Consider the following 25,961-nt stretch of genomic DNA (forward strand, 5'->3'; position numbering starts at 1 on the left):
TTTGACAGAATCACATTTGATCCTCATGCTATTACTTTGGGGGTAGGCAGGAAAGGGCAAACACAACAGTTAAGAGGGGTTTTGATGCTTTCTCCAAGATCTTAAATTTAGTAAGTTTCTCTAGCCAAGACCTAAACCCTCATCTTCTGGCTTTCTAGTTTTCTGTCTTTCAGCATATTACTTTCCATTTCGCTTGTTTAAGACCACATTGTCGTGAGGAGTCTGGAAAACTTCTTGAGGGATTAGCTAGCCAAAAATATGGAATTCATTCTTGTCTGGCTTCTATCACCTACTGATGCCTTGGAAAAAGGCAAACAATAGTCAGAATTTGTTTTATATTTGCTAGAGGAAATATCCCAGTTCTCTGAGAGTATGAAGAATATTAAGCCTGGCATAATTATGTATGCAGGACCTCATTTAAAAAAACAATAAATAGCGGTATAATCATGTGTTTTAAACAAATTAGGAGAGATCTTTTGTGTAAAAAATACGTGGTTAATGTGCAAGTGGTACAGTATATCCTGTGAAACTATAAAAAATTAGGTGTGAAGCCAAGATGATGAATTAGGGCACCCACCCAGCTTGAACTCACCCAACATTCCTCTCCAAACAATTTAAAAACAATTCCTCAAATGAAATTTTAGAGTAGCAGAACCAACAAAAGGTCAGGGTGAGACATTTTTCTGGTCTAAGAAGACTTGAGAGGTTGACAGAAAAAAGCCTTTGACACTGGGATGGAGGTCTGTCCAAAGCCCACACACAGCAGTGGCAACAGTGGAGGTAATGGGCTGTAGCAGCAATAGCTTCAGGAAGGAGCAGTCAGCCCAGAGATAGTAAGTGGGTCGGACAGCTGGTTAGAAAGAGATTACGTGGGATTCTGGGTATAGCTGGTACTTATTAGCCACTCTATTGCCCATACATTGTTCTGGGTCACAGGACAGAGAGGAACACTGGTGGTTCCAAAGTAGAGAGGAGTAGGAGTGCTAGGCAATCAGGAACCCTTTCTGAGTAAAGACCAGAGTTCAGACCAGGAGAGCAGTGATCAAAGCTTTCCCAGGATCATCATCTCACCTTAGAAGCAGCAAAACTTTACAGACCCCTAGAGCTAGGTACAAAAAAAGTAAAACAAAGAAACCTGGAGCTTGGGACAATGCCTCCTCACCACTCGGTGAGCATAACCCAGCTTTAACTTAAAATTCAGAGTTAAGAAATAAATTTGAAAAATGAGTAAACAACCAAGAGAATTTGGCCATAAAAAGCTATTACCATGGCAGAGGAGACCAAGGCATAAACTCAGAAGAAGGCAACAATATGAAAACATACCAAAAAAAGACTCAAAGAAAAGTGCTAATTGGACCCAAACTCAACAAGAATTCCTAGAAGACTTAAAGAAAGAGACAAGCCTGGTGGTGGTGGTGGTGGTGGGGATATTGGAAATATTATAGATTTGGGGTTAATTAAAAGAGATTAGTCCCTAGATCGAATGAGGGATGCTGTCTCAGGGTCTGGGGCCCAGCTTAGAACTTGGAGTCAGAGTTCCTGCTGGAATTCTGAAGTATTGAGAAGGGTTGGATTTTCCAACTGTCAGGGTCTCTGGGAGCTGAACTGGGCTCAGGAGGCTGGTGGTTTTCTGCTGGGAATTTCCTTTGAGGCCTTGGGAACCCCAGATTGACAGATTGGAAAGAGAGAAAGTGACATCTTGGCAGTGATTGGAGAAGATTAACAGAAAGAAGGAAGAGGGCCTTTTCTTTTATCTCTGTGAACCTGCAGAGTAAAGACAAGACTTTTGGGCCTACCTAGGCCTGGAAGCCATCTCTCACTGACCAGGCCCAACCTTGACTAGGCTGGCATTGGAGTGGTGAACTAGAAGGATACTTGGAGACAGTACTTTAAGAATTATATAGAGATAGATAGATAAGGATGTTAGAAAGAGCATATGTAGAATAGATTTTTGGGTTTTATAATTGGTAAAGAGAGAGTGAAGGTCTGGGAATCAGGCAGAAATGACTTTGTGAGAAGTCTTGAGTTGGGTATGTGTTAAGTTAGTACCCCTTTAGCATTAGGGACCTTTCCCGCTAAATCTTTTACCTATCCTTATACCTTTTAAACATTAAAGTTATTAAATAGAGTTTATATCTGTCTCCAAGACTTGTTACTGTCAGCCAACTACACTGGGCCCAATCCTATTATACAGGCCTAAGCCTAACTGCTCTTATCAGCTCATAACAACTTCAACTGAAAGACATATGGCCCTTATCAATAACAAAGCAGAGACTGAAAGATACTGCGTTTCAAAATATACATAATAGTTGAAAACTGGGAAAAGAAATGAGAGTGATACAGAAATAGTTATGAAAAAATAATTAACAGCTTGGTAAAAGAAGCACAAAAAATACTGAAGAAATTCACATTTTAAAAAATAGAATTGACCAAGTGGCAAAAGAGATGTAAAAAATCCACTGAAGAAAACACTTTCTGAAAGAGCAGAATTGGTCAAATGGAAAAAGAGGTACAAAAAAAAGGAGAACTTCTTAAAAGGTAGAATTGACCAAATGGAAAAAGAAATATAAAATCTCACTGAAGAAAATATTCTTAAAAATTAGAATTGAGCAAGTGAAAGCTAACATCTCCATGAGACATCAAGAAACAAATGGAAAAGAATGAAAACTGGGGGGGGGGGGGGGGGAGGTAAAATCTCTCATCAGAAAAATAATCAATCTGGAAATAGGATGATATGAAAATGAGGAATGATACTTAAGAATTATCGGACAACCTAAAATCCATGATCAAAGAAAGAGCTTAGACAAACATATTTTAATATATTATCAAGGAAAAGTGTCATATTTTATACCCAGAGGGCAAAATGGAAATTAAAGAATCCACCAATCCCCTTCTAAGAGATCCCAAAATGAAAACTAACAGTATTATTGTAGTCACATTCCAGAACTCCCAGGTCAGAGAAAATACTTTAAGCAGCCAGAAAGAATCAATTCAAATATTGTAGAACCACAGTCACAATCACATGAGATTTAGTAGCTTCCACATTAAAGGAGCAAAGGATTTCAGGGGGTAAAAATGGATATTTAATAAAATTGAGGTCTTCCAATAATTCCTGAAGAAAAAACTGGAGCTGAATAGAAAACTTGACATTCAAAGAAGACTCAAGAGAAACATAAAAAAGATAAATGAAGGAGTAATCATAAAGATCTTACGTGGGAAAATAATACACGGAACTCCTAAGGACTTTATTATTATTAGGGCAGTAAAAGGATTTTACATAGACAAAAGGCATATGATCTAAAAAAAAAAAATTGAAGGGTGGAGGGGGAAGAAGAGTGCACTGTGAGAAGGAAGGGAGAAGTAGAAACTTCCTTATGAAGCTTCCGAGAAAGAACTTTATAACATAGGAGATGGGGCAGGGGATAGCAAATACTTTGATTCAAAGAGAGAATAGAAATATATAGTCAGTTGAATAGAAGGGTGACCCAATAGGGAAATAGGGAGAAGAAGAGCGTTAAAGAAAAGCTGAGGGAGAGACAGTTAAAAAGAGAGTAGGTTAAGGGAGACCCTGGGGTTAGAGCCTTTTAGACTTTTGAGGAGGCATAGGAGAAGAGGAGTAGAAGAAAATGGGACAGAGAGAAATACACAATTAGTAATCAGAACTGGGTATATGTGAATATAATTGGAATGAACTTACCCATAAAGCAGAAGCAGATAGCAAAATGGACTAGAAACCAGAATCCAGTAATGTCTTGTTCACAAGAGACATACTTGAACCAGAAAGACACACAAAGTTAAAATAAAGGTCTGAACCAGAATCTAATATAATTCAGCTTAAGTAAGAAAGGTAGGAGTAGCAATCATGGTCTCAGACAAAGTAAAAGTAAAAATAGACTTAATTAAAAGACAATCAGGGAAACTACATTTTGATAAGTTAACAGACAATGAAGAAAAATAAAAAAAATTACAGCAAATTTCTCTGATAAAGGCCTTATTTATTAAATATAGAGTATAGAATTAAGTCAAATTTATAAAAATAAGACCCATTCCCCAAGTGATAAATGGTCAAAGTATATAAACAGGCAGTTTTCAGGAAAAAGAAATCAAAGCTGCAAATTAAAACAACTCTGAGGTACCACCTCCCACCTTTCAGAAATGACAAATGCCAGAGGGAATGTGCAAAAAAGAGATGCACTAATGAACTGTGGTGGAGTAGGGAACTGGTCTAACTGTTCTGCAGAAAAATTTGGAATTGTGCCCAGAGGGCTATGAAACTACATATCCTTTAATCCAGTGATATTACTACTAGATCTATATCACAGAGATCAAAGAAAAAGGAAAAGGACCTATATGTACAAAAAGGTTTATAGCAGCTCTTTTTGTGGTGGCAAAAAATTGGAAATTGAGTGGCTGGTCATCAGTTAGGATATCATTGAGGAAGTTGAAGCATATGACTGTGATGGAGTACTATTGTGCTTTTAAAAATAAGGTGGGCTTCAGAAAAAACATAGCAAGAACTATATGAATTGATGTAAAGTGATGTCAACCAGGGAAATCATTGTACATAGTTGCAACAGTATTGTAATCACAATCAACTGTGAAAGTTTTTGTTTCTCTTGTCAGTACAATGGCTTAAGACAATTAAAAAAAAACCCAGAAAATTGATTAACTGAGTGTAAATTAGTATAATTTTCTCACTTTATTTCTCTTTAAAAATATGACTAACATGGAAATGTTTTGCATGATTTCACATGCATAATTTCTATCCTATATAGTTTGATTTCTCAGTGGATGTTAGAGGGAATAAGAGGGAGGAAGATAATTTGAATTTTAAATTTGAAAAAGATACAAGTTAAAAAAAGAAAAGAATTTAAATGTATAAAAAGAAACTGAAAAATTATGCAGATATGAGTTTGGAATGGAATATATATATAACTTATCAGTTGTGTTCCAAAAGTTGCTTTGTAAGTTGATTGTTTGGAATTTGTTTTTCACCAGAAACATGATCATGTTTCCAGGTCAACCTATGAAAATTTATCTCCATTTTATAAATGAGGCAGTCACACCTCCCTGAGACAGTACAAGTGTCTCAAGATTATGCAATTAAGAATAAGTAATGGAATAACACCCCCTTTTTGTTAAGATTTTTAAAATATGACTACATGTACCTTTCTTAAATATTGTAAAGTATCTAAAATTCAGAACTGGCATTATCTGTAGTGGGGAAAATGTTAATGGGTCCTCTATTAGGACCAGCTATAATGCAAGGATGTCCATTTTCATTACTGTTATTTACAATTCTAAAAATGCTAGCTATTGTAAAAGACAAGATAAAGAAATTGAAGGAGTACAGGGAAAAGCAGAAACAAAATGACCACTTTTAGTAGAGGTTTGCTTAGAGAACCCCAGAAATTCAAATAAAAAATTAAATTAAACAAATGGAAAGGCAAAGAGACAAGTGTTGGAAGGGATATGGAAAAATGGAGACACTAATACCCTGCTGATGGAACTGTGGACTGATCTAATCATTTTGGAGAGCAATCTAGAATTATGCACAAAGAATTATAAAACTATGGATACACTTTGACTCAGAAATACCACTAGGTTCAAATTTGGCCTCAGACACTTCCTAGCTGTGTGACCCTGGACAAGTCACTTAACCCCCATTGCTTAGCCCTTACCTCTCTTCTTCCTTAGAACCAAAACAAAACAAAACCAAAAAAAAAAATGAGTAGAACCAAAAGAACATTATACACAAGACAAATATTGTTTGAAGAATAGTTTGTTTATGTCTATATCTAGAGAAAGAACTGATAAATAGAAACAAGCAAAACATAGTTTTATATATACATAGATAATTTTATCAAATGATGCCTTCATGTGAAGGGGGGAGGGAAGGAAGGAGGAAGATATCTGAGAACTTTAACAAACAAACAAAAATTAAAATTTCTTTTAAAGTATGAAGATATAAGAATAAACACAATAACTGGCTTTTCTGTGTGTTATAAGAAAAATGAATAGGAAAAATGAAAAAAGAAAGTCCATTCAAAATAGCTACTGACTACATAAACTATCTGGAATTATACACCTACCAAGTCACACATAGGAATTATATGATTACAATACTACAGATTTTGTACCAAAATGGTCAGATTTCCAAAAGTTTATTTTAATAGAACTAAACCCAAAAAATTTTCTTTTGGAGGAACAAAAGGTTCAGAATCTCAAGGAAAATCATGGAGAGAAAGAAGAGAAGGGAACAAAGCATAGAAAACCAATTTTAAACTGTATTAGAAAGCAGTAACCATCATACCTATATAATGAAAGGGAAGAGGGAGGAGGTGAAGAAGGGAACACTTGAATCTTACTCTCATTAGAATTGGTTCAAAGAGGGATGAACATTCACAATCAATTGGTTATAGAAATCTATCTTACACTGCTGGAAAATTTTTGGGCAAATTAGGGGAGGCAATTTGTCAGGCAAAACAGTTTTGAGGATGGACAGGTTAAAAGGAGAGAGAGGGTAAATGGGAAATAAGATAGAGAGTAATAAACAGTAATAATAATGGTGGAAATGTTTTTTGAGCCATTAGAGGCTTCATTAGACTGGCAAAAATGACAGAAAAGGAACATGATAATTGTTAAAGGGGGACTCACTGTTGGTGAAATGGTAAATTGGTCCAACCATTCTTTGAAAGCAATTTGAATTATAGTCTGTCATTCATCTGTGTTTATTCTTTGAGCCATCAATAACACTACGAGGAGAAGAAAGGACCCATATGCACAGAAATATTTGCAGTAAATTTTGTTATAAAAAAAGAGCTCAAACGGAATTGGGTTGCCATTTAGGAATGGTGGAACAAATTATGAATTTAATATTATTGCTTTTTAAGAAATGACAAAAGAAACAAATTAAGAGAAACTTGAAAATAGAGGTAAGCAGGCAATGATTCAGCATTCAGCTAGCAGAAACAGAAAAATAGTAGTAACAATCTAAACAATGTTGAAACACCTCACTGAGCAGCACAGTAAAACTTCAGAAGACTGATGAATCTTTCCTTTTTTTTTCTTGTAGAGTGCTTATTGTTTAAAGGTATAGGATAAAGCACCTGGTTTTAGGTACAACAAATATGTAAATTGTTTTTTCTTCCCTGTATTTGTTATAAAGGAAGAGAGTTGCAGTGGAGAGCAGGGTGGATCGGAGTGGTTGTGATATTAAAAAAAAAATAGAAGACAGTGAAGAAAATAATATAAATGAAACAATAGAAAAAATGAAAGAATGGAGAAAGAAGTTTAGAAGGGAATACAAACAGGCAGGACATTTTTATTGCTATGGTGTTAATATACATTTTAAAAATATACAATCATTCTGTTTCATATGTATTTTTTATTCTATGTGTACTGGAAAAATCACCTATGTTCATGTTTAAATTCATAAATTTGGGAAGATCTGAGTTTAAGTTGTATGATCTTGGACAAATTGTTTACACCCCACCCCACCCCCTGCAGTGCTCCAGGCATCTCTTTAAGACTCTGAGTTACACAAGGAAGTACTGTCCTATGTAGGTAGGAGGAGTTTCCTTAGCTTAGTGTTCCCTGTGTTGGTGAAACTACAGATTAAGTTCCCTTCTCAAAAGTTTACAATACAAAAATAATTTTAAAAAGAAGTAAGCACTGGAATCTGGATTCATATTTTTTTGGCCCACATATCTCAGTGTTTCCACTGCTCATGCTACAACCTATTTTCTCCAAGTTCCATTAGAATTTTTTTTTTCAGTAAAGGGATTAAGGGACTATGATAGTTTACAGAAGTGAAATAAACAAATTAGACATTTGTATTCTACTTGTCTTCATACTTAAGTGACTATGAATTATTCATAGAACAGTATACCCAGGTAGCATAGAAATCAAATTGCAGAGAATCACATTCTGCAAACATGAAAACTGTCAGAAACCTTGAATCGTTGAGGGGGAGGCGGTAGAACTGAAGAGTAGATTCTCCTGATGGCCCTGCTATTCTGATTCAAGAATTCTGTGCATTAGGAATAATTGAGGAATAAATATGAAATTGCCTTCAAAAAGCGGGGTTCAGTTCAGTGGGGTTTAAAAGCAATAAAGTATCTTAAACTGTGTATCATTCAAGTAAGCATTAAGTGCTTCTCATGGAAACCAGCTAACAAAGATGATAAATGCTAGGGACACAGAAAAAGCAAAAGTAGTCTCTGTCCTCAAGGAGCTTACATTCTAATGGTATATACATAAATAGATAGGTACAAGTTAATAAATAATAGACTGTAAGATAGTAATTGAAAAAACAAAACAAAAACCCTTGCTCTATCAATTCTTTTTTTTTTTTAAACCCTTACCTTCCGTCTTAGAGTCAATACTGTGTATTGGCTTCAAGGCAGAAGAGTGGTAAGGGCTAGGCAATGGGGGTCAAGTGACTTGCCCAGGGTCACACAGCTAGGAAGTGGCTGAGGCCAGATTTGAACCTAGGACCTCCCGTCTCTAGGCTTGGTTCTCAATCCACTGAGCTACCCAGCTGCCCCTGCTCTATCAATTCTAAGACAGAAGGATGGCAAGGACTAAGAAATTTGGGTTAAGTGACTGTCTACGGTCACACAGTTGAGGATTTGAACCCGGGTCCTCTTGGCTCTAGGCCTGGCACTCTATCCAGTGTGCTACCTTGCTGTGCAGCAATAGTAGCAGTGGTAGTAGTAGTGGTAGTAGCAACAGCTAGCATTTATTTAGTGCTTTAAAATTTGCAAATCACTTGACAAATATCTCATTTTATCTTCACCTCAGCCTTGGGAGGAAAATGCTCTTATTATCCCTATTTTTACAGATGAGGAAACTGAGGTCATTGGAAACTAGGTCATACAACTGAACTCAAGTTGTCCTTCCTTGAAGTCAACAATCTGTCCACTGAACCAGATAGCTGCCTCTTAGACTTGAAGGCACAAGCAACTGAGGAAATCTCAGAAAAGCTAATTCAGGAAGACAGCATTTTCATTGAGTCTTGAAGGAAGCCAGGTATTCTAAGAGGTGGAGAGAAAGAAGTGAGAGCATTCTAGGAAGGCTAGCTGATGCAGAAAGCATGGGGACAGGATATGGAGTGTTCTGTGTGTTGTAAAGATTAAAATTTAGGGGAGACGGAGGCAGGTAGAAATTAGTTTCTCTCTGCAAGGAGTATTATATTTTTTAGAGGTTTATTAAAGGTTAAAAATTAAAGAAAATACAGAATAAGAAAAAACACGTGCCTAGGCCAGAGGCCTAGGCAAGATAACCTCACATCACGGAAGAGACACGTCTGCTCCAAAAAGGAAGTCCAAAGAGCGCTCAAAAGCCTTTGTAATCAGCTTAAATACCTTCTCTATCTCACCCACCTCAGAATTCTGTGGGATTACAAAGCATTTTGGGGAAGTGGAGCAAGGGCTTGTGGGGATTGAAGTCCAGAGTTCAAATCTTAATTTTACAGTGTAGAATGATCACTAGTCCTGAATGGCTCCACCATGGAGCGTGAGGAGAGCTGTCACAGTCAGAGTCAAGTACCATTTGTTAGAAAGGCATGAGCTAGTCCCTGCCCTTAAGTGGCTCACAATGTAATGAGGGGGAAACATTTAAAAATCTGAAAGTGGAGGGGGAGAGGGGAGAAGATGATGTGGGTATTTAATGCATGATCATGGTGAAGCCCTGCAACCAGGGTAAGAAAGGATCTGAAGCGATGTACGTTTCGGAATTTATTTCATTTTGTAGAATGATGAATGTGACAAGGAAATTACTTTAAAAGACTGATATATATTAATTTAAGGTCGCCAAGGAATTCAGCTATGCAATTCCTAAATGAAAACTCAAGTCAGCCGTCAGCCTTTTATAGAGTTTAATTACAAACAGGAGGAAGAAAGGAATTAGAGATAGAGAGAGAGAAAAGGGAGAGAAAGGAATAGGGCTTAAATACCCCCTCTGTTTAGGCTGGGCCAAAAAGGCCCAAGCCCTTAGATAGCTGGGGCAAAGAAATGAGATCAGTCCCTATTACTCACGTGACCAAAATGGAGAAACAGTCTCAGAGGCCTCCACCTTCAGCTTCCTTCAGAGCAAGCTTCTCAGAGCACACCGCAACCACTCCGGCCAACTCCTCAACTCCCCCCCTCTGAGTCTTCAGACCCCCTATCTTTAAGGAAACCATCCAAGTTCCCTCCCCTCAGTTCTCACATCTACCAATCACTGTCCATCAATTTCCCTGTGCCAATGGTGGCTCTAGCTTAACCCAGGACCGCCCAGAGGTCTCTGGCTTTGCACATGTCTGTTGAAGGTCATATTTTCAAATAATTAAATCTTTGATCCTTTGCTACAGCCCTTCCTAAATCCTGTTAACCTGAGTAGGGTAGAGATTGGAATAATTAAATTTTGATCTATGCTGCAGCCCTTCCTCAATCCTGTTAGGACTGAGTAGGGTGGAGATTGATTCCAAGTATCTCCATTGTATCAATTCTAAAATCAATCATGACTCAAAGAAATTCCTGTTCTATGCTTAAGCATAGGTCAAAGTCCTTTCCATTGTTCAGCAAAAGGTTTCTGTCCTAAAGTAATCTTAAGAAGGGAGGAGGAGGAACCTCCCATGCCAATGGGGTTCACATTCCAATAGACTATCAGTAAGAAATTTTCCAAGTATGAAATTTCCCAATGGTGAAATTTCCAACATTTATAAGTCTAAGGAATTTTAAGGTTTACATGAAGTCCAGGAGAGCAGCCAGGTGGGAAATAATGAGAATACCTTGGGAGGAGCTCCTAAATGTCCATCTTGCTCCCAGCCTCCTCCAACCAGAACGAGAGTGCTGAGGAAGAATGAATTGTAGATTTGATTTCATTTTGCAGAATGATGAGTTTCTGGAGATCATAATATCTGCAAGAGCAGCCAGGTGGGAAATGATGACTAATGCATAGGAGGATGGAAAAGTAATGCCAAATAGTCAGGTTTCTATTTTAATCTTGGAAGAAACAGTGAGCAACAGAAGTATATTTAAAGGATGGCATGGGCAGACAAACTTCAAGAAAATCATTTGGGCAGCTACTCGAAGGGTATTTTGGAGGAAGGAGAGACCAGAGATAGGAAGAACCGATTAGGAATCCCTTGTAATGTTCAAAAGTAATGAGAGATGGTAGCTGTGAGAATGAAAATAAGGGGAGTCATATGAGTGGTGAAGAGATGGAAAGGACTTTTCTATATATGGCCAAATATAAAGGTGTTTGATCCCAAGATTGTGAATCTCAGTGGCTAGAATGATCATAGTCCCCTTAGGAGGAGCAGGGAAGTTCAGCAGAGACTTGGGTTTGGAAATGAAGTTCAGCAAAGATAAGAATTTAGCTACAGAAAGAATGAGTTCTATTTTAGACGTGATGAGTTTGAGATGCCTATGGGACCTGTAGTTTGAAATATCTAAGAAGTAGTTGGAAATATAGCATTAGAGATCAGGAGGGGGACTCATATTTTGAATATATCGATCTGGGAGTCATGGAAGCGTAGAATTAGAAGTAAAAGGAATCTTGGAGACCTGGATGAGGAAATTAAAGCTCAAAGGTCAAGTGCATTACCAAGGATCAGATAGCTAGTAGACGTCAGGTGCGATATTTGAACCCAGGTTTTTCTGCCTCCCAAGCCTAGCACTGTATTCACTAGACCATCATGCCATTTGAAAACAGATGCTAATTCCATCTCTGGGAATTGATGAGTTCACTAAATAAGAATATAGAAGAGAAGAGGACCCAAGATAGAATCTTAAGGTACATGCACAATTAGTAGATATAAAAAATGGATGAAGATCCAGCAAAAGGGACCTAGAAGAAGAGGCCAGGCTGGTTGGAGAGCTAAAGAGAGTATGACTGCAACCAGCCAAAGAAAAGGTGTCAGGGAGGAGTGGTGTCAAACGATGCAGCAAAGTCAGCAAATTTTAGAGTTAAGTCTGCCAAATAAGATATCTCTGGTATTTTTGGAAAGAACAATTTGAATTTCATGATGAGTATGGAAGCCAGATTACAAAAGCTCTAGAAAAGTGACAGGAGAAGTAGTAGAAAGACTAAGAAAAGATTTTTTTTTCAACTTTAGCTGAGAAGAAAAGCAGAGATGATATATTTAAAGCTGGTAGATACAGGCAGAAACTAGTGAATTGTTTGTTGTTGTTTTTTTCCTTAATGGTGGTGACTGGATATGTCTTGTAGGCAGCAGGGCAAGAAGTAGTAATAGAGATAGATTCAATATCAACAAGAATGAGAGAAGCTTGGAGTAATAGAAGGGAGAGCTGTAGGACAATAAAGGAGAGGATAAGATCAAAGGTACAGGAAGGAGGGTTGGGGTTAGCAACCAAAGGGTCACCTCTTTGATAGACGTGATGTCAAGGGGATGTAAGAGATGAGAAAGAGGGAAGAAGAGAGAGTTTATTTCAGATGGCCTCAATTATTTTTATTATTTTGGTAAAGGAAGCATGATTAGAGGGAGGGGGAGGGTACTGTGTACAACTTGATAGGAGATTTGGAACTGCTTTTATGAGAGGGATAAAGAACAGAAGAGCAGAAGGATGGCCTCAGGGTTCTGCTGAGAGAAGGTAACAGAAATTTGTATTGGTCCCAGTGAGCAGGGTTTTGTGACTTCTTCCAGCTCTGCTGAGCAGCCCACGAGTAGGAACAAAGGATAAGAATGATGGAAGTAATCCAAAGTTGGGGTTTATATAAAGGATTTTTCATAAAACTGCTGGAACATGTGCCTGACAAAGGAATGGCAGGAATTCCTTAGGGGGAAAATGGTATTAGATACCCTCAGACTCAGTAGTTGTATTGTTTAGTTTTGCTGAATTGCATTTTTTCTTCCTTATTCTTTATTAAAAGGAATAGCTTATTGGGTCAGTGTGGAGGAGGCATATATTTATATTTGAAGGTGATATAAAAATAAAACATCAATTAAAAATTTTTTAATTCTGTAAGAAAGAACAAAGTCTGTTCTCCCTCCTCCTATAATTTTTATGTAAGTTCCTGCTTATATAGTTTATATATATTACAACTTACAATCCAAGCATTTTTTGTGGAAGATTCTACTATATACATTTTAAAACTTATTAAAGAAGGCAGCGTTGAAGAAAGAAAATTCTGCCCATCTTGGGCATCAGACAATCTCCCCTACAGTGTTGATAGCCAGAAAATGAGATGAGAACTTTAAATCAAATATCTTTTCCAAAGCTAAATGGCAAAGATTAGACCAAGTGACTTTATTAAGTACCATGAAATACAATTCCCAAAGCGACACAAAACAATGTGTGGAGTGATCATTTGCATCTGAGTAAAAGGACTAAGGAGACTGGCTGGCCAAGGAATCTCAAAGATTCATGAACCCTAAAAAAGTTAACTTGGAAAACTAGGCACATTGTAAGAAACTTGGAACCGACACTAAAAAAATCTTTCCTGTTCCTTGCACCCAACTGAGCCCACATACTCTAAATGGTCTTGAAGCCACTCTCTTGGATTTCCAAACCACAGCTGAATCTAAACTCCCCCTCCCACACACACACACACAAAAACCCCAACAGGATAGTAGTATAGAGTAGTGGGTGGAGTCAAGAAGACCTGGATTTGAATTCCACTCCAGACAGCTATTAACTGTGAATCTGGGCAAGTCACTAAAACACTCTGAACCTCAGTTTCCTCGTCTGGAAAATGAGAGGGTTGAACTTAATAGCCTCAAGTACCTCTTCCATCTCCAAATCTATGACTTCCTTCTTCAGGATACCACCCCCAATTTCATGCTTTGTGTTGGAAACATGTAATGATGATGGTTTCCTTTTTTTATTCAAGTTTCTTTTTGAATGCCCACTGATCCTGGACCTATACTTTGCTTCTCATGGCTCCTTAATATTGATGGTTGTTAAAAGGTCACTTCTTTTAGGGCTAATTTTCTTGTCCAGATGTATAATGGGGAGTGCATTGCTAGACAGACCTTTTCTCCCTAATTCTCCCAATTAATCTGAACATTTTTCCTTTCTCTGTCTTTATAGCCTCTTCCAGAGAAATTTGTGGTAAAAGGAGTTGTGGATCGTTTTTCTGAAGAGTTCGTTGAAACTAGAAGAAAAGCTTTGGATAAATTCTTAAAAAGAATTGCAGATCACCCAGTGCTCTCCTTCAACGAACACTTTAATGTTTTCCTCACGGCTAAGGTAAGGTCAGAGTATTTGTATGTTTTTTCCTCCCATTCTCCTAAATTGATGCTGAGGTGTTCAATAAAAGATCAACTGCCTTATTTTCTCTGTTAGGACTGTTGTCCCAAGTGACCCGTCAGATTTATAGTTTAACTTTGGCATTTAGCTTTCCCTTAGAGAGGCTTATAAATTGCAGATCCACCAAAAAAACCTCATTGTGTCAGGAGAACATAGAGAGGTCCACACTTCCCAACAGCAGGGATTTTAAATATTTGGACTGCACAGCTTATTGGCTAAGTGGACAAGAGAGCCAGGCCTAGAGAAAGGAGGTCCTAGGTTCAAATATGGCTTCAGATACTTTAGCGATGAGACCCTGAGCAAATCATATAACCCCATTTGCCTAGCCTTTACAGCTCTTCTGCTTTGAAATTAATATAAATTCTTTTTTTTTTAAACCTTCCTTCTTGGAATCTGTATTGGCTCCAAGGCAGAAGAGTGGTAAGGGCTAGGCAATGGAGGTTAAGTGACTTGCCCAGGGTCATAGAGCTAGGAAGTGTCTGAGGCCAGATTGGAACCCAGGACCTCCCATCTCTAGACCTGGCTCTCAATCTACTGAACTACTCAGCTGCCCCCAATATAAATTCTATGACTAGGGCTAGCACACTCCTGCCTCCCACATGATATAGGGTGTTTTCAGGAAAAGCACAAAGCTACTTGGATCCAGATGTGTATAGTAACCTTTTGGGACTCCAATGTTTCCTGGACATTCACCAGAAAAATTTGTGGTGATGTTTTACAGCATCACCTCCAGACTTACATTTTTAGAACTCAGAAATATAACCTAATGCTTTTCCCTTTCTCCCTGGAGTTTCAGAACTGGTCTGAAGCACGGGGTGGCAGAGAACCATCTTTTTATTACACAGCTTTATTAAACAGCCTCATTTTGGGGGGCCTGCAGAAATCGTGCAACTCATGCCCAGGATTTCCAGCATAAGTCAAATTTTGCCAGTTTTCCTTTAGACCAGTCTGTTTTGAGGGGAGTTTTTTGGGGGATAGACTTTACATATTATGCTCTCTGAATAAGGCTAAAAAACTAATGATTCCATGTTGACAGTTTCCCAGTTGTCAAAGGGATTTCCTTCCTAATTTTCCCTGAAGCAAAGCCAAAGACAGAATTATTTGCCTCTCAAAATATCTATTGATTTTAGTGGTTTCAGAGAGGATGTTTTCTACTTTGATTAGAAACCAAAACTGGATAGCTGTACAATTTAATATGAGCCTTTTTGTTAGTTGGCACCAAACCTTGTAAATACCTTTACCAAATCTATTTGCTCGTCTAACATATTTTCACAAGGATGAAAAGGGAAATTTATTGATCTTTTTTTAAGGCTGTTATTCCTCAAGAGTGCACTGTTACCTTCTTTTACTTATAAGTAATTTAATGATTAACAATAAAATTATTTTACACATTTGTGTGAGGCTAAAGTGATTTAGAAACTTTCCATGATTTCAGTGGAAATATAGCCCTTCTGTCCACTTCTGGGAAATGGATGCATTCTCTCAGTTTCATCTTGTTTTTCTTTTCTTTTTTTTTTTTTGAACATCCCAGCTATGACAGGGAACCGTCCTAAACTTCCTTTATATCTTTTTCTTAAAAGATTCCATTTTCTTTATTGTTTGCTAGTTTTTTAACATTCATTTTAAATATTTCAAGTTCCAAATTCTCTCCCTCCTCCACTCACTGAGAAGGCAAGCAATAAGATCTCTATCATACATGTTTCACATAATCTTTGAGTAGAAAAGGACCTTATCTAGTTTGACCCCTGCCTAAATGATGAATACTTTTAGTAAACATCCCAACAAAGTTTTTGCTTGAGCTCTAGTGGCACCTCATTATTGGATAGCCCTAATAAGTAAGAAGTTATTGCTTGTGTGGAGATGAAATATAGCTCCCTTTAACTTCTAGCCTTTGGTCCCAGGTCTGCCTTTTGGGGCAGAACACAGTGACTTATCCCTTTCCATCCAATCTGTCTTTCCATCGTCACTGTCTATTGCTCTCCTTCCACACTTTTGACTTGGCTAACCTGTCCCTTCTTTCTGTTCCTCACACATAATTGTCTCTGTGCCTTTGTGCTGGCTGCTCCCCTTGCCCTGAACCCACTCTCTACTTACCCGCCTCATTTTCTTTAAGACACAGCTTAACCACTATCTTTTAAGCCTCTCTTTTGCTGGTGCACTCCCTCTGAAACTCTTTGTGTGTGTGTGTGTGTGTGTGTGTGTGTGTGTGTGTTTGCACATGTCAATTTTTAGGCTGTCTGACATGTAGTGGGTGATTAAGAAATAATTTTTGGTTAATTGATGTATATATCAGATTTTCAGAAACTTGGTAGCCATCACGTCCTTGACAAGCCTCCTTAAAGACTAAGCATCCCTAATTCCCAAGAGAGTATATTCATTAGGAGTTATGACACAGATTTAACAGAGGAAGTGTTTACTTGCATGGGAAGTGTCTCCAGCTCAGCTCTAAAATACCCACTTGGTTTTCTGAGTCTGAATGACTTCCTCCCTTTCCCCAAGTAATTAAATTGCCCTGGTGTTTTCTCTTGTCAGGATCTTAATGCCTACAAAAAGCAAGGAATGGCATTACTCTCCAAGGTGGGGGAGTCGGTCAAATATGTTACCGGAGGCTATAAGCTGAGAAGTCGACCCCTAGAATTTGCAGCTATGGGTGAATACTTAGATACATTTGCTCTAAAACTTGGAACCATTGACCGAATAGCTCAGAGGATCATCAAGGAAGAAGTAGGTAAGCTGTGCTCTTTCCAGGTCAGCATCTCAGGTACTATATTTGCATGAGTAGCTTGTGTATAAACTGGGCTTGCTAAAATTAAGCAAGATTAAGTAATGCAAATGTGTTCTTTTGCTCAAGGCAAGCCCACATAGTGGGCTTGACATTTATTTAATGTTAAAAAGGATTTTTAAAAATTTACTGATTATTAAAAAGGAGAGAGGAGTCTAAAACTTAATTGCTGAAGCCAGATCCTAAAGGAGCATAATGTACTCGCTTATTCTGATAACTTGAACTTTTCCCACAGCAGAAAATGGGAATATATATTTTTAGTTATAAGCAGCTCTGGCTCTTGGAATGAGCTTGCTGACAAATTTTCTACTTCACATTGACATGAAATGAATAATCCAGCCATAGTGTGACTTTGGTGTTGGACTTTGGCAGTCAGTTGTGCAAACTTGAGTAGTTCTTTGAAATGGGAAGATCCAACCCACCAATTCGGCATCTGATGGACCACCATTTCCCACTAGACAAATAGGAAGAAAGCAGTCATTATAAGTGGCAAACTATCTATTCAGTGACTGGAAAGAAAGCTGGACTTGGGGTCAAAAAATATTTTTCTATCTTAATTCTGTGACCTTGGGATCACAGAATTTTACTTCTCAGATTCTTCATCTGTATAAATGAGGTGGGTGGACAAGATTCTCTCCAAAAGTGCTAACATTCTGTGATAAAAGGATTTTTTTCTTGTGATTAAAAAGAGAAAAGAAAACTATTTTCTTGCTTGTTCTGATTAAGTCCTAGATAAATTTTAGGTGAATGGCTATTTCTTTTTTCTTCTCTCCTTTGTTTTTTCTCAATTACATCAAATATATTTTTAACATTCATTTTTAAAAATTTTTGAGTTCCAAATTCTCTCCCTTCCTCTATCTCCTCCCACCTCCTTAAGAGGGCAACCAATTTAATGTAGATTACAATATGAAGTCCTGCAAAACCTATTTCCACAACAATGTTGCAAAAGAAAACACAGACCAAAACAACAACCAAGAAAAAATTAAAAAGTTAAAAAATATGCTTTGTTCTACTTTTTGACTCCATCAGTTATTTTCTAGAAGTGGATAGCATTTTTCATCACAATTACTTTGAAATTGGTCTTAGATCATTGATCTTCAGCTGATAATAGCTAAATCATTCACAGTCAATCATCATATAATATTGTTATTACTGTGTGCATTGTTCCGGTTCTGTTCATATAAGCCTTTCCAGGTTTTTCTGGAATCATACTGCTCATCATTTCTTATAGCGCAATAGTACTCTATCAGAATTATATACCACATGACAAAAAAATTGGAAAATGAGGGGATGCCCTCCAATTGGGGAATGGCTGAACAAATTGAGGTATATGTTGGTGATGGAATACTATTGTGCTCAAAGGAATAATAAAGTGGAGGAATTCCATGGAGACTGGAACGACCTCCAGGAAGTGATGCAGAGTGAGAGGAGCAGAGCCAGGAGAACATTGTACACAGACTGATGCACTGTGGTACAAATGAACAGAATGGACTTCTCTACTGGTAGCAATGCAATAATCCAGGACAATTCTGAGGGACTTATGAGAAAGATGCTATCCACATCCAGAGGAAGAACTGTGGGAGCAGAAACACAGAAGAAAAACAACTGCTTGATCACATGGGTTGATGGAGATATTTGGGGATGTAGACTCTAAATGATCACCTTAATGCAAATATCAATGATATGGAAATAGGTCTTGATCAATGACATAGCGGAGGAAGAGAAGGAAAGAACATGAATCATGTAACCATGAAAAAATATTCTAGATCAATAAATTAAATAAAAATTTTCAAATCTTAAAAAAAAAAAAGAATTATATACCACAAGTTGTTCAACTATTTCCTAATTGATGGCCATCCCCTCAGTTCCTAATTCTTTGCCATCATAAAAAGAGCTTCTATAGATATTTTTGTACTTAAAGGTTCTTTTTCTTTTTCTTAGATGTCTTTGGGATACAGAACTAATAGTGCTATTGTAGGGTCAAAGAGTATGCCCAATATTATTGCCCTTTGGGCATAGTTCCATATTGTTCCCCAGAATGGTTGGATCAGGTCATCAAGCAAGTGGCTATTTGTGAGAGTGCTTAGTTGAAGAAGTTCCTGCTGTAGTTTTCTTTATATATGTATAAATGTATTGTGCAAAAAAATATATATATATATATAAATATAGAAAATAAGTAATTTTATTAGTTTAGAGATAAGAAGTAAAGTGGCTGGCTTGAGAAAAGAATTTTTATAATACACACATATGTTGCATTCAACAAATTAAATGTATCCAGTTCATTTCCACAAACATTTATTAAGCATCTACTATGAATAATGAGAGCAGCTAGGTGTTACAGTGGATAAAGTACTGGGCATGGAGTCTGGAAGACTCATCTTCCCTGGGTTCAAATCCGGCCTGAGACACTTATTAGCTATGTGACCGGGGGCAAATCACTTAACCTTGATTGCTTCAGTTTCCTCATCTTCAAAATCAGCTGGAAAAGGAAATGGCAAACCACTCAAGTGTCTTTGTCAAGCAAATTCTAAATCATTATGCCCAGAGGAAAACTTGTTATTAAAATAAAATAAATTGCTTAAAATTAAAACTCCAAATGGGGTCGAACATGTTTGAAAACAACTGAACAACAATAAATAAGTAATGAACTGTTATAAAAAGTTATATAAAATAACAAAGTATAGTACTGTCCCTCAAGGAGTTTACTGTGTACCTGCTAGTATTATTACTTATTACTCACTAAAGTAGACCCCCATAAAACAAGGGTGCATAACCTATTTTGTGTCCTGAACCGCTTTGGCACTGTGCCAAAGCCTATGGAACCCGTCTCAGAATAATGTTCTAAATGCAAAAAAAGAACTTCTTATATACAGTTACAGGATAAAGCAAGTCCACAGAACCCATGTTAAGAACCTTTGCCATCAGAAGGTACTATGACACCGAAAACATGAATTTTCAGGATCTCCAGAATTTATAAGCTGCGCAAATGCAACAGTTTTCTACTACTATTTACTCTTCTTTCTAAAAAAAAAAAAAAAGTATAGCTAATTCTTACAGGGCTGAGGAAGAGTCCATTTTACATCTAGTGAATGAATAAAAGGATTTGCCATAAACATTTCTTTTTGATAAAAGTTCAACTGTGTGCAGGCTTGGGCAATTACTTTCTTAGGGAGACCTTCCTGGTTTCATTTTTTTCCTCTTCTAGAATACCTGGTAGAACTCCGAGAATATGGTCCTGTGTACTCCACGTGGGGCGGCCTCGAGATGGAGCTGGAGGAGCCCCTGGAGGGCGTCTCAGCTTGTATTGGGAACTGTTGTACCGCCCTGGAGGACCTAACTGATGACATGACAGAGGACTTTTTGCCAGTGCTTAGAGAGTACATTTTGTACTCTGAATCCATGAAGGTCAGTCTATTGCTCTCTTCTTGTTCATTATCCCTATTTAAAAAATAAAGATATTGTCTACACGTGATAGGATTTGTAAATCTTGAAATTTCTCAGACTTGTGAATGTTAAAAATTTCCACATTGGGGAATTCTCCATTGGAACAATTCCCTTCAGGGAACATTCTCCATTTTTACAGCGAGAACTCTACTTGGATCAGAAATGGGAGGACCTCTGCTCCACCCTACTTGGGACTGCTTTGGGGGAGAGAACTCCTTGCTAAACAATGAAAGTACTTTAACCCATACTTATAATGAGGCAAAAAGTTCTTTAAGCCATGCCTATTTTTAGAATGAATACAATGGGGTGCTAAGTACCTATTAAAGGTCAGGCAACTTGTAAACTTGCCAGGAGCAAAGAGGTGAAAACTTATCCAGCAGTGTTTTTTCTGATTCAAACTTACTAAAGGGATTAGTCTATCCAGCAGTGTTTTTAGAATGGTCTGTCCTTTGGAAAACGTCTACTGTGATTGGTAGATGGAAGAACTTAGGGGAGGTGACATAGGAGAAAACCCCCTATATAAGAAAAAGCAGAATCACTTGAAAGGGATTGCTTGAGAAGAAAAGAATCTCTTCAGAGAGGCTCTGGAGAAGGGAAGCTCTTGGAGGACAATCTCTAAGGAGGTTTCGCTGGAGCTCCTCTGAGGGGTCTCTGTCCCTCTGGAGGCTCTGGAGAGAGGCCCTTTGAAACAGTCTCTGGCTGGAAGGCTCTTTGAGGAGACTCTGTCACTAGAATCCTTGCTTAGACAGACCTTGTGGTGAGTGATAAAAGACTGACTGACTGATCTCACTCTCTTAAGACTCAGGTCTAGGCCAAGTTGGCTTAAGGCCCTTCATACTTATTCCTTTCTTACTCTTTCTCTCTTTTCTTTAATTCCTCATTGTATTATTAATTAAATTCTCTATACCCAGTTGACTTGGGTAGATTCATAATTGGGAATATTTCCCTGGCGACCACCTTATAGTTGATTTAAAACAAGACACTGTGGTGAAAACATATTTCCTGCGGTCACAATTTACTCACCCACTCCTATATCTACTATAATTTATATCTTCCACTATTTTACTCACTTACAGTTTATGACCCCAACTCTTTTAACTGCCACAGTTTATGTCTCCAACTATTTTAAATATTACAGTTTATGGCAGACAACTCTTTTAAATGTAACAGATTCAGGGCTTTGGGACTCAGTAGTGAGAGGAGCAGGTAATGTGGGAAAACCAGGCAAGGTGACAATGAATATTAAACCCAGTGCACAAATTAGCTAGGAAATTAGGGCAATTAGTTGGTATAGGAAGTTCAAATGTGGCCTTAGTCACTTACAGGCTGTGTGACCCTGGGCAAGTGACTTAACCCTGTTTGCCTCAGTTTCCTCATCTGTCAATGAGATGGAGAAAGAAATGGCAAACTACTCCAGTGGCTTTGCCAAGAAAACCCCAAATGGGTTATGACCTGAAAAATGGCTCAATGAAAATACCAACATTTAAGCAGAAACAGATTTTAAGACTATGTGCTGAAACAGTGAGAAGGCTGGCGTTGCCAGTGTTGTTACCTACTGAGATGAGTTAGATTCCTACAGTTAATGTGAAGAGGAATTTTATGGGTAGAGTTTAAGATTTTGGAAGCAGGGTGATGGGCAGCACTTGGCTACAGTCACCACTGAGCAGGTTTAGCATGTTGGAGTTTGATGAGAAAATATGGAAGGTGTTTCTTCCATACATACAAAAAAAGGCATACAAAAAAAAAGGAAAAAACACAGGCCCAGTTCTTGAGGAATTAAATAATCTAATGGGGGGGGGCAATATGCAAACAACCTACAAAAATATGGGCTCAGCTCTTGAGGGGTTAGTCATTTAATGGAGGAAGACAACATGCAAACAATCTGTGTGCAAGACAAAGAAAAGATCATTAGAAATAATTAGTCATACATCTTGAAGGTGGATTTTTAGTTGAGGAAGATAGGGAAGCCTGGGAGTGGAAATGAGGAGGAAGAGAATTCTAGGCATGGATGACAGCCCATAAAATGTACAGAGCTGGGAGCTGGAATCTCCTTTGGGACGAACAACAAAGAGGCCAGAGTCACTGAATCACAAAGTACATGTAGGCGAATAGGGTGTAGGAAGCATGGAAAAGGTAGGAAGGGACAGGTTATGAAGGGCTTTAAAAACCAAACGATTCAAATTCTGCCTGATTAAAGATGTGACCTCAAATAAGTCACTTGCCTTCTCTATATTTCAGCTTCCTCAGTCCTAAAGAAAGGAAGTTGGACTTGACTTCTAAGTCCCTTTCCAACTCTAAAACCTATGTTGGGAAAACCTTATGTTGATGACCAGTATGGAAATATATTTTCCATGATTGCACTTATATGACCTATAACAAATTGCTTACCATCTTAGAGAGAGGGGAGGGGATAGAGCAAGAGAATTTGGAACTCCAATTTTTAAATACCAAATGCTAAAATTGTTTTTATATGTAATTGGGAGAAAATAAAATATTATTTTTACAAGTTTCAAAAAGCAAACAAAAGAAAACCTTATGCTGAAAATGCCATACTTATATATAGAATTAAACAGAATGAGTTGAAAAGGGCCCGAGACTGTTGCTTCTTTTTTAAGTTTGGTGATTGTTTGGGATGTTTAAATTTTTTTTAATTAAAATAATATTTTTAGTGACAGTGTCTGCATCACTGGGGACACTGGGCATGGGGAATATATATAGAGAAAGAAGAGCTTCTTATTTGAAATGTGATATGGAATAAGACTGAGAAGAAAAGTTCAACAAAGTATTTTCATGATGGCATCTTGTAAAAAGAATTGGTTTTCCAGTGACATCAATATTACTATAAGGAGACAGAAAGGAGTAATGGACAGGAGGTCTCCACCTCAGAATGTATGCCTCAATTTCTTCATCTATAGAACAGGGGAAATCTTGGAAGCCTTTAAACTCCATCTCAAAATCAGTGATCTTAGGGGCCTTGTAAGGTTTATAGACCCCTCAATTGAGTAATCTTGAGTAAGGATGAAGAGATTTGTGGCCTGAATTCAACTTGGAGAATAAAATGGAAAGCCTCCCTTTTCCAACTTTATTTTTTGGCAGAAAAACTCCACCTGAGTGTATCCAAGAAAATGTTTGCTGCCAGTCTATCTTCTCTAATTTGGAAAAAATTTTTCCTCAGTCTAACATATATTTGGGATCAGAAAGGAATACATTTCAATTTACTGTGAGTCAAATCTGTTCACCAGAGCTCTGTAATTATATAATATGCACTAAGGCAGGACAGGGAGGAGAAAGCCTTTCTCCAAAATCCACCTCCTGTGGCTTTATTCGTGGGCTCACTCTCAGCACATCAAAGGAGAGAGAAATCCATTCTTGGCCTAATGGCCCTGAAATTTTGTGTTTTGTGGCTGAAGAAAAGTGCCTTGACTTTGCAACAGGATGAAGCCAAGTATGTGTGTTTTTTAAAGAAAAGTTGATACTGTCTGTGGCTGTGAATGAAAATGAATTACCCAAAAAAAAAAGAAAAGAAAAGAAAAGAAAGATTTTCTCTAACATCTGCTTGCATTTTGTTTTCCTTCACAATCATGGTGAGATGGACCCATTAACTTTTGGGTCCAGGCACTTAATATCTTTGATATAAGGAGCTTCAGAGAAGAATCTCTTTCCCATTGCTATTCTATATTTTAGGAAGTTGTTGGGAGGGTAAATGATTTGCTTGGTATCACGTAGTCAGGGGCTGGAATTGAGTCTAGGTCTTCTAGACCCTGAATCCCACTTTGTAGCAATTTCCTACTAGTTTTTGAAACAGCTGTGTATGTCAGTTATTATCCTACAATGACTTTTGCAGTGATCCCTTTTCCCTTCATTTATATTGCCATCATCCTGCTTTCAGGCTCACATCCTCTCTCACCTGAACTATTATAATGGTCTCCTACTTGGTTTTCCCAGTTCTGATTTCTCTTTTCTCCATTTTCCTCTTTACAGAATCATATTCCTAAATGACCTATTTAGCCACATCCACCCTCTGTTCAAAAATTCTTTTTTTTTTTTAAAACCCTTACCTTCCGTCTTGGAGTCAATACTGTGTATTGGCTCCAAGGCAGAAGGGTGGTAAGGGCTAGGCAATAGGGGTCAAGTGACTTGCCCAGGGTCACACAGCTAGGAAGTGGCTGAGGCCAGATTTGAACCTAGGACCTCCCGTCTCTAGGCCTGGCTCTTAATCCACTGAGCTACCCAGCTGCCCCCTGTTCAAAAATTCTTAATGGCTCCATGTTGCCTATAAGATAACCTGATCTTCAAAGCCTTCTGTTTCTTGAGCCCTCCATTATACCTAAACTGGATGACTCCTAGATGATCTCTGATTTTTATTTGCTCTCTCCTCTATCTATATAATCTCCCAGGAAGATAGTATATATTTTCCAGTGAGCAGTGCAGATCTTCTCAGGGGTGTCTGACACTTGGCAAAGATACTGGAGTGGTTTGCTGTTTCCTTCTCCAGCTCATTTTGCAGGGGAGAAACCTGAGATGTCGGGTTAAGTGACTTGCCCACAGTCACACAGCTAGTAAGTGTCTGAGGCTAGAGTTGACTCAGGAAGATGAATCTTCCGGCCTCCAGGTCCAGCTCTCATGCCACTGGGCCAGCGTAGGGGAGCTCTAATTCCTGCCACCTTGATGAAAAGATGGGTGCTCTGCATGCTTGTCAATGTCATTGAAATATCTGCATCTCGTGAACTCTGGTTCTTTCCCCCTCCCCTAGCCCCAAGGGGCCAAACAGCATGGAAAAATACAGTTTAATCATGCTGTCGGTGTCGGGCAACCAGGAAGCTATTACTTGTGAGCCCTGGGAAATGCCGAAACACAGACTTGCTGCATGCTGAGCATGACAAGTCAGAATAAACACTTTCCGATTAAGGGACAATAGTGTCTCCGCAGCCCCTCTCCTCCATAAACGAAGCCACACAGTCATTCAGGAGGACCGAAATGGCCTAGGACGGTGCCCACGGTGCGCCAGGAGACAAACACCAAGGTTTAGTGCCTTAGAGACTTGGGTCCTTTCTGCTGCTTAAAAAATATTGCCCCTCTTTTTAGTACTGCCTCCCTCTCTTCCGTCCCTTTTAATGGGTGGAAATGATTTAAATTCCTTTTCAAAATAATGTTTGTTGAGGCAGCTAAGTGGCTCAGGGGACAGAGAGCCAGACCTGCAGTCAGGAGGACCTGGGTTCAAATCTTGTCTCAGATACTCATCATAAATAAGATTATATGAGTCATCCTTGCAGACTATAGAGGTCATAGAGCCCCTTCTTAGCCCACTAGTCACTGTGCATTTGATTCTTATAAGAGAAACGGAATGTGAGTACATGGGGTTGAGTCGGTGTAAATTCAGCGGTGCTGAAGCGGACAGTACTTTGAAATGCAGTTCAGTATTGGAGATGACTTATTCAATCAGGTCACAGCCGGGTGGAATTCTAACCACATATATA

At 38.2% G+C, this 25,961-nt stretch overlaps 1 protein-coding gene across 1 annotated transcript in view; it reads left to right on the forward strand.

Annotated features, from left to right (window-relative positions):
• The window catches only part of SNX30 (sorting nexin family member 30), a 180,815-nt gene that overhangs the window by 111,670 nt on the left and 43,184 nt on the right, over window positions 1–25,961 (forward strand). The window contains exons 4-6 of the mRNA XM_001375914.4: window positions 14,040–14,198; window positions 16,791–16,986; window positions 20,246–20,445. Of these exons, the coding sequence (XP_001375951.1) occupies window positions 14,040–14,198; window positions 16,791–16,986; window positions 20,246–20,445 (555 nt within the window). The remainder of the gene's footprint in view (window positions 1–14,039; window positions 14,199–16,790; window positions 16,987–20,245; window positions 20,446–25,961) is intronic.

This window comes from Monodelphis domestica, chromosome 7 (genome assembly GCF_027887165.1).
Source record: "Monodelphis domestica isolate mMonDom1 chromosome 7, mMonDom1.pri, whole genome shotgun sequence".
Classification (NCBI taxonomy): domain Eukaryota; kingdom Metazoa; phylum Chordata; class Mammalia; order Didelphimorphia; family Didelphidae; genus Monodelphis; species Monodelphis domestica.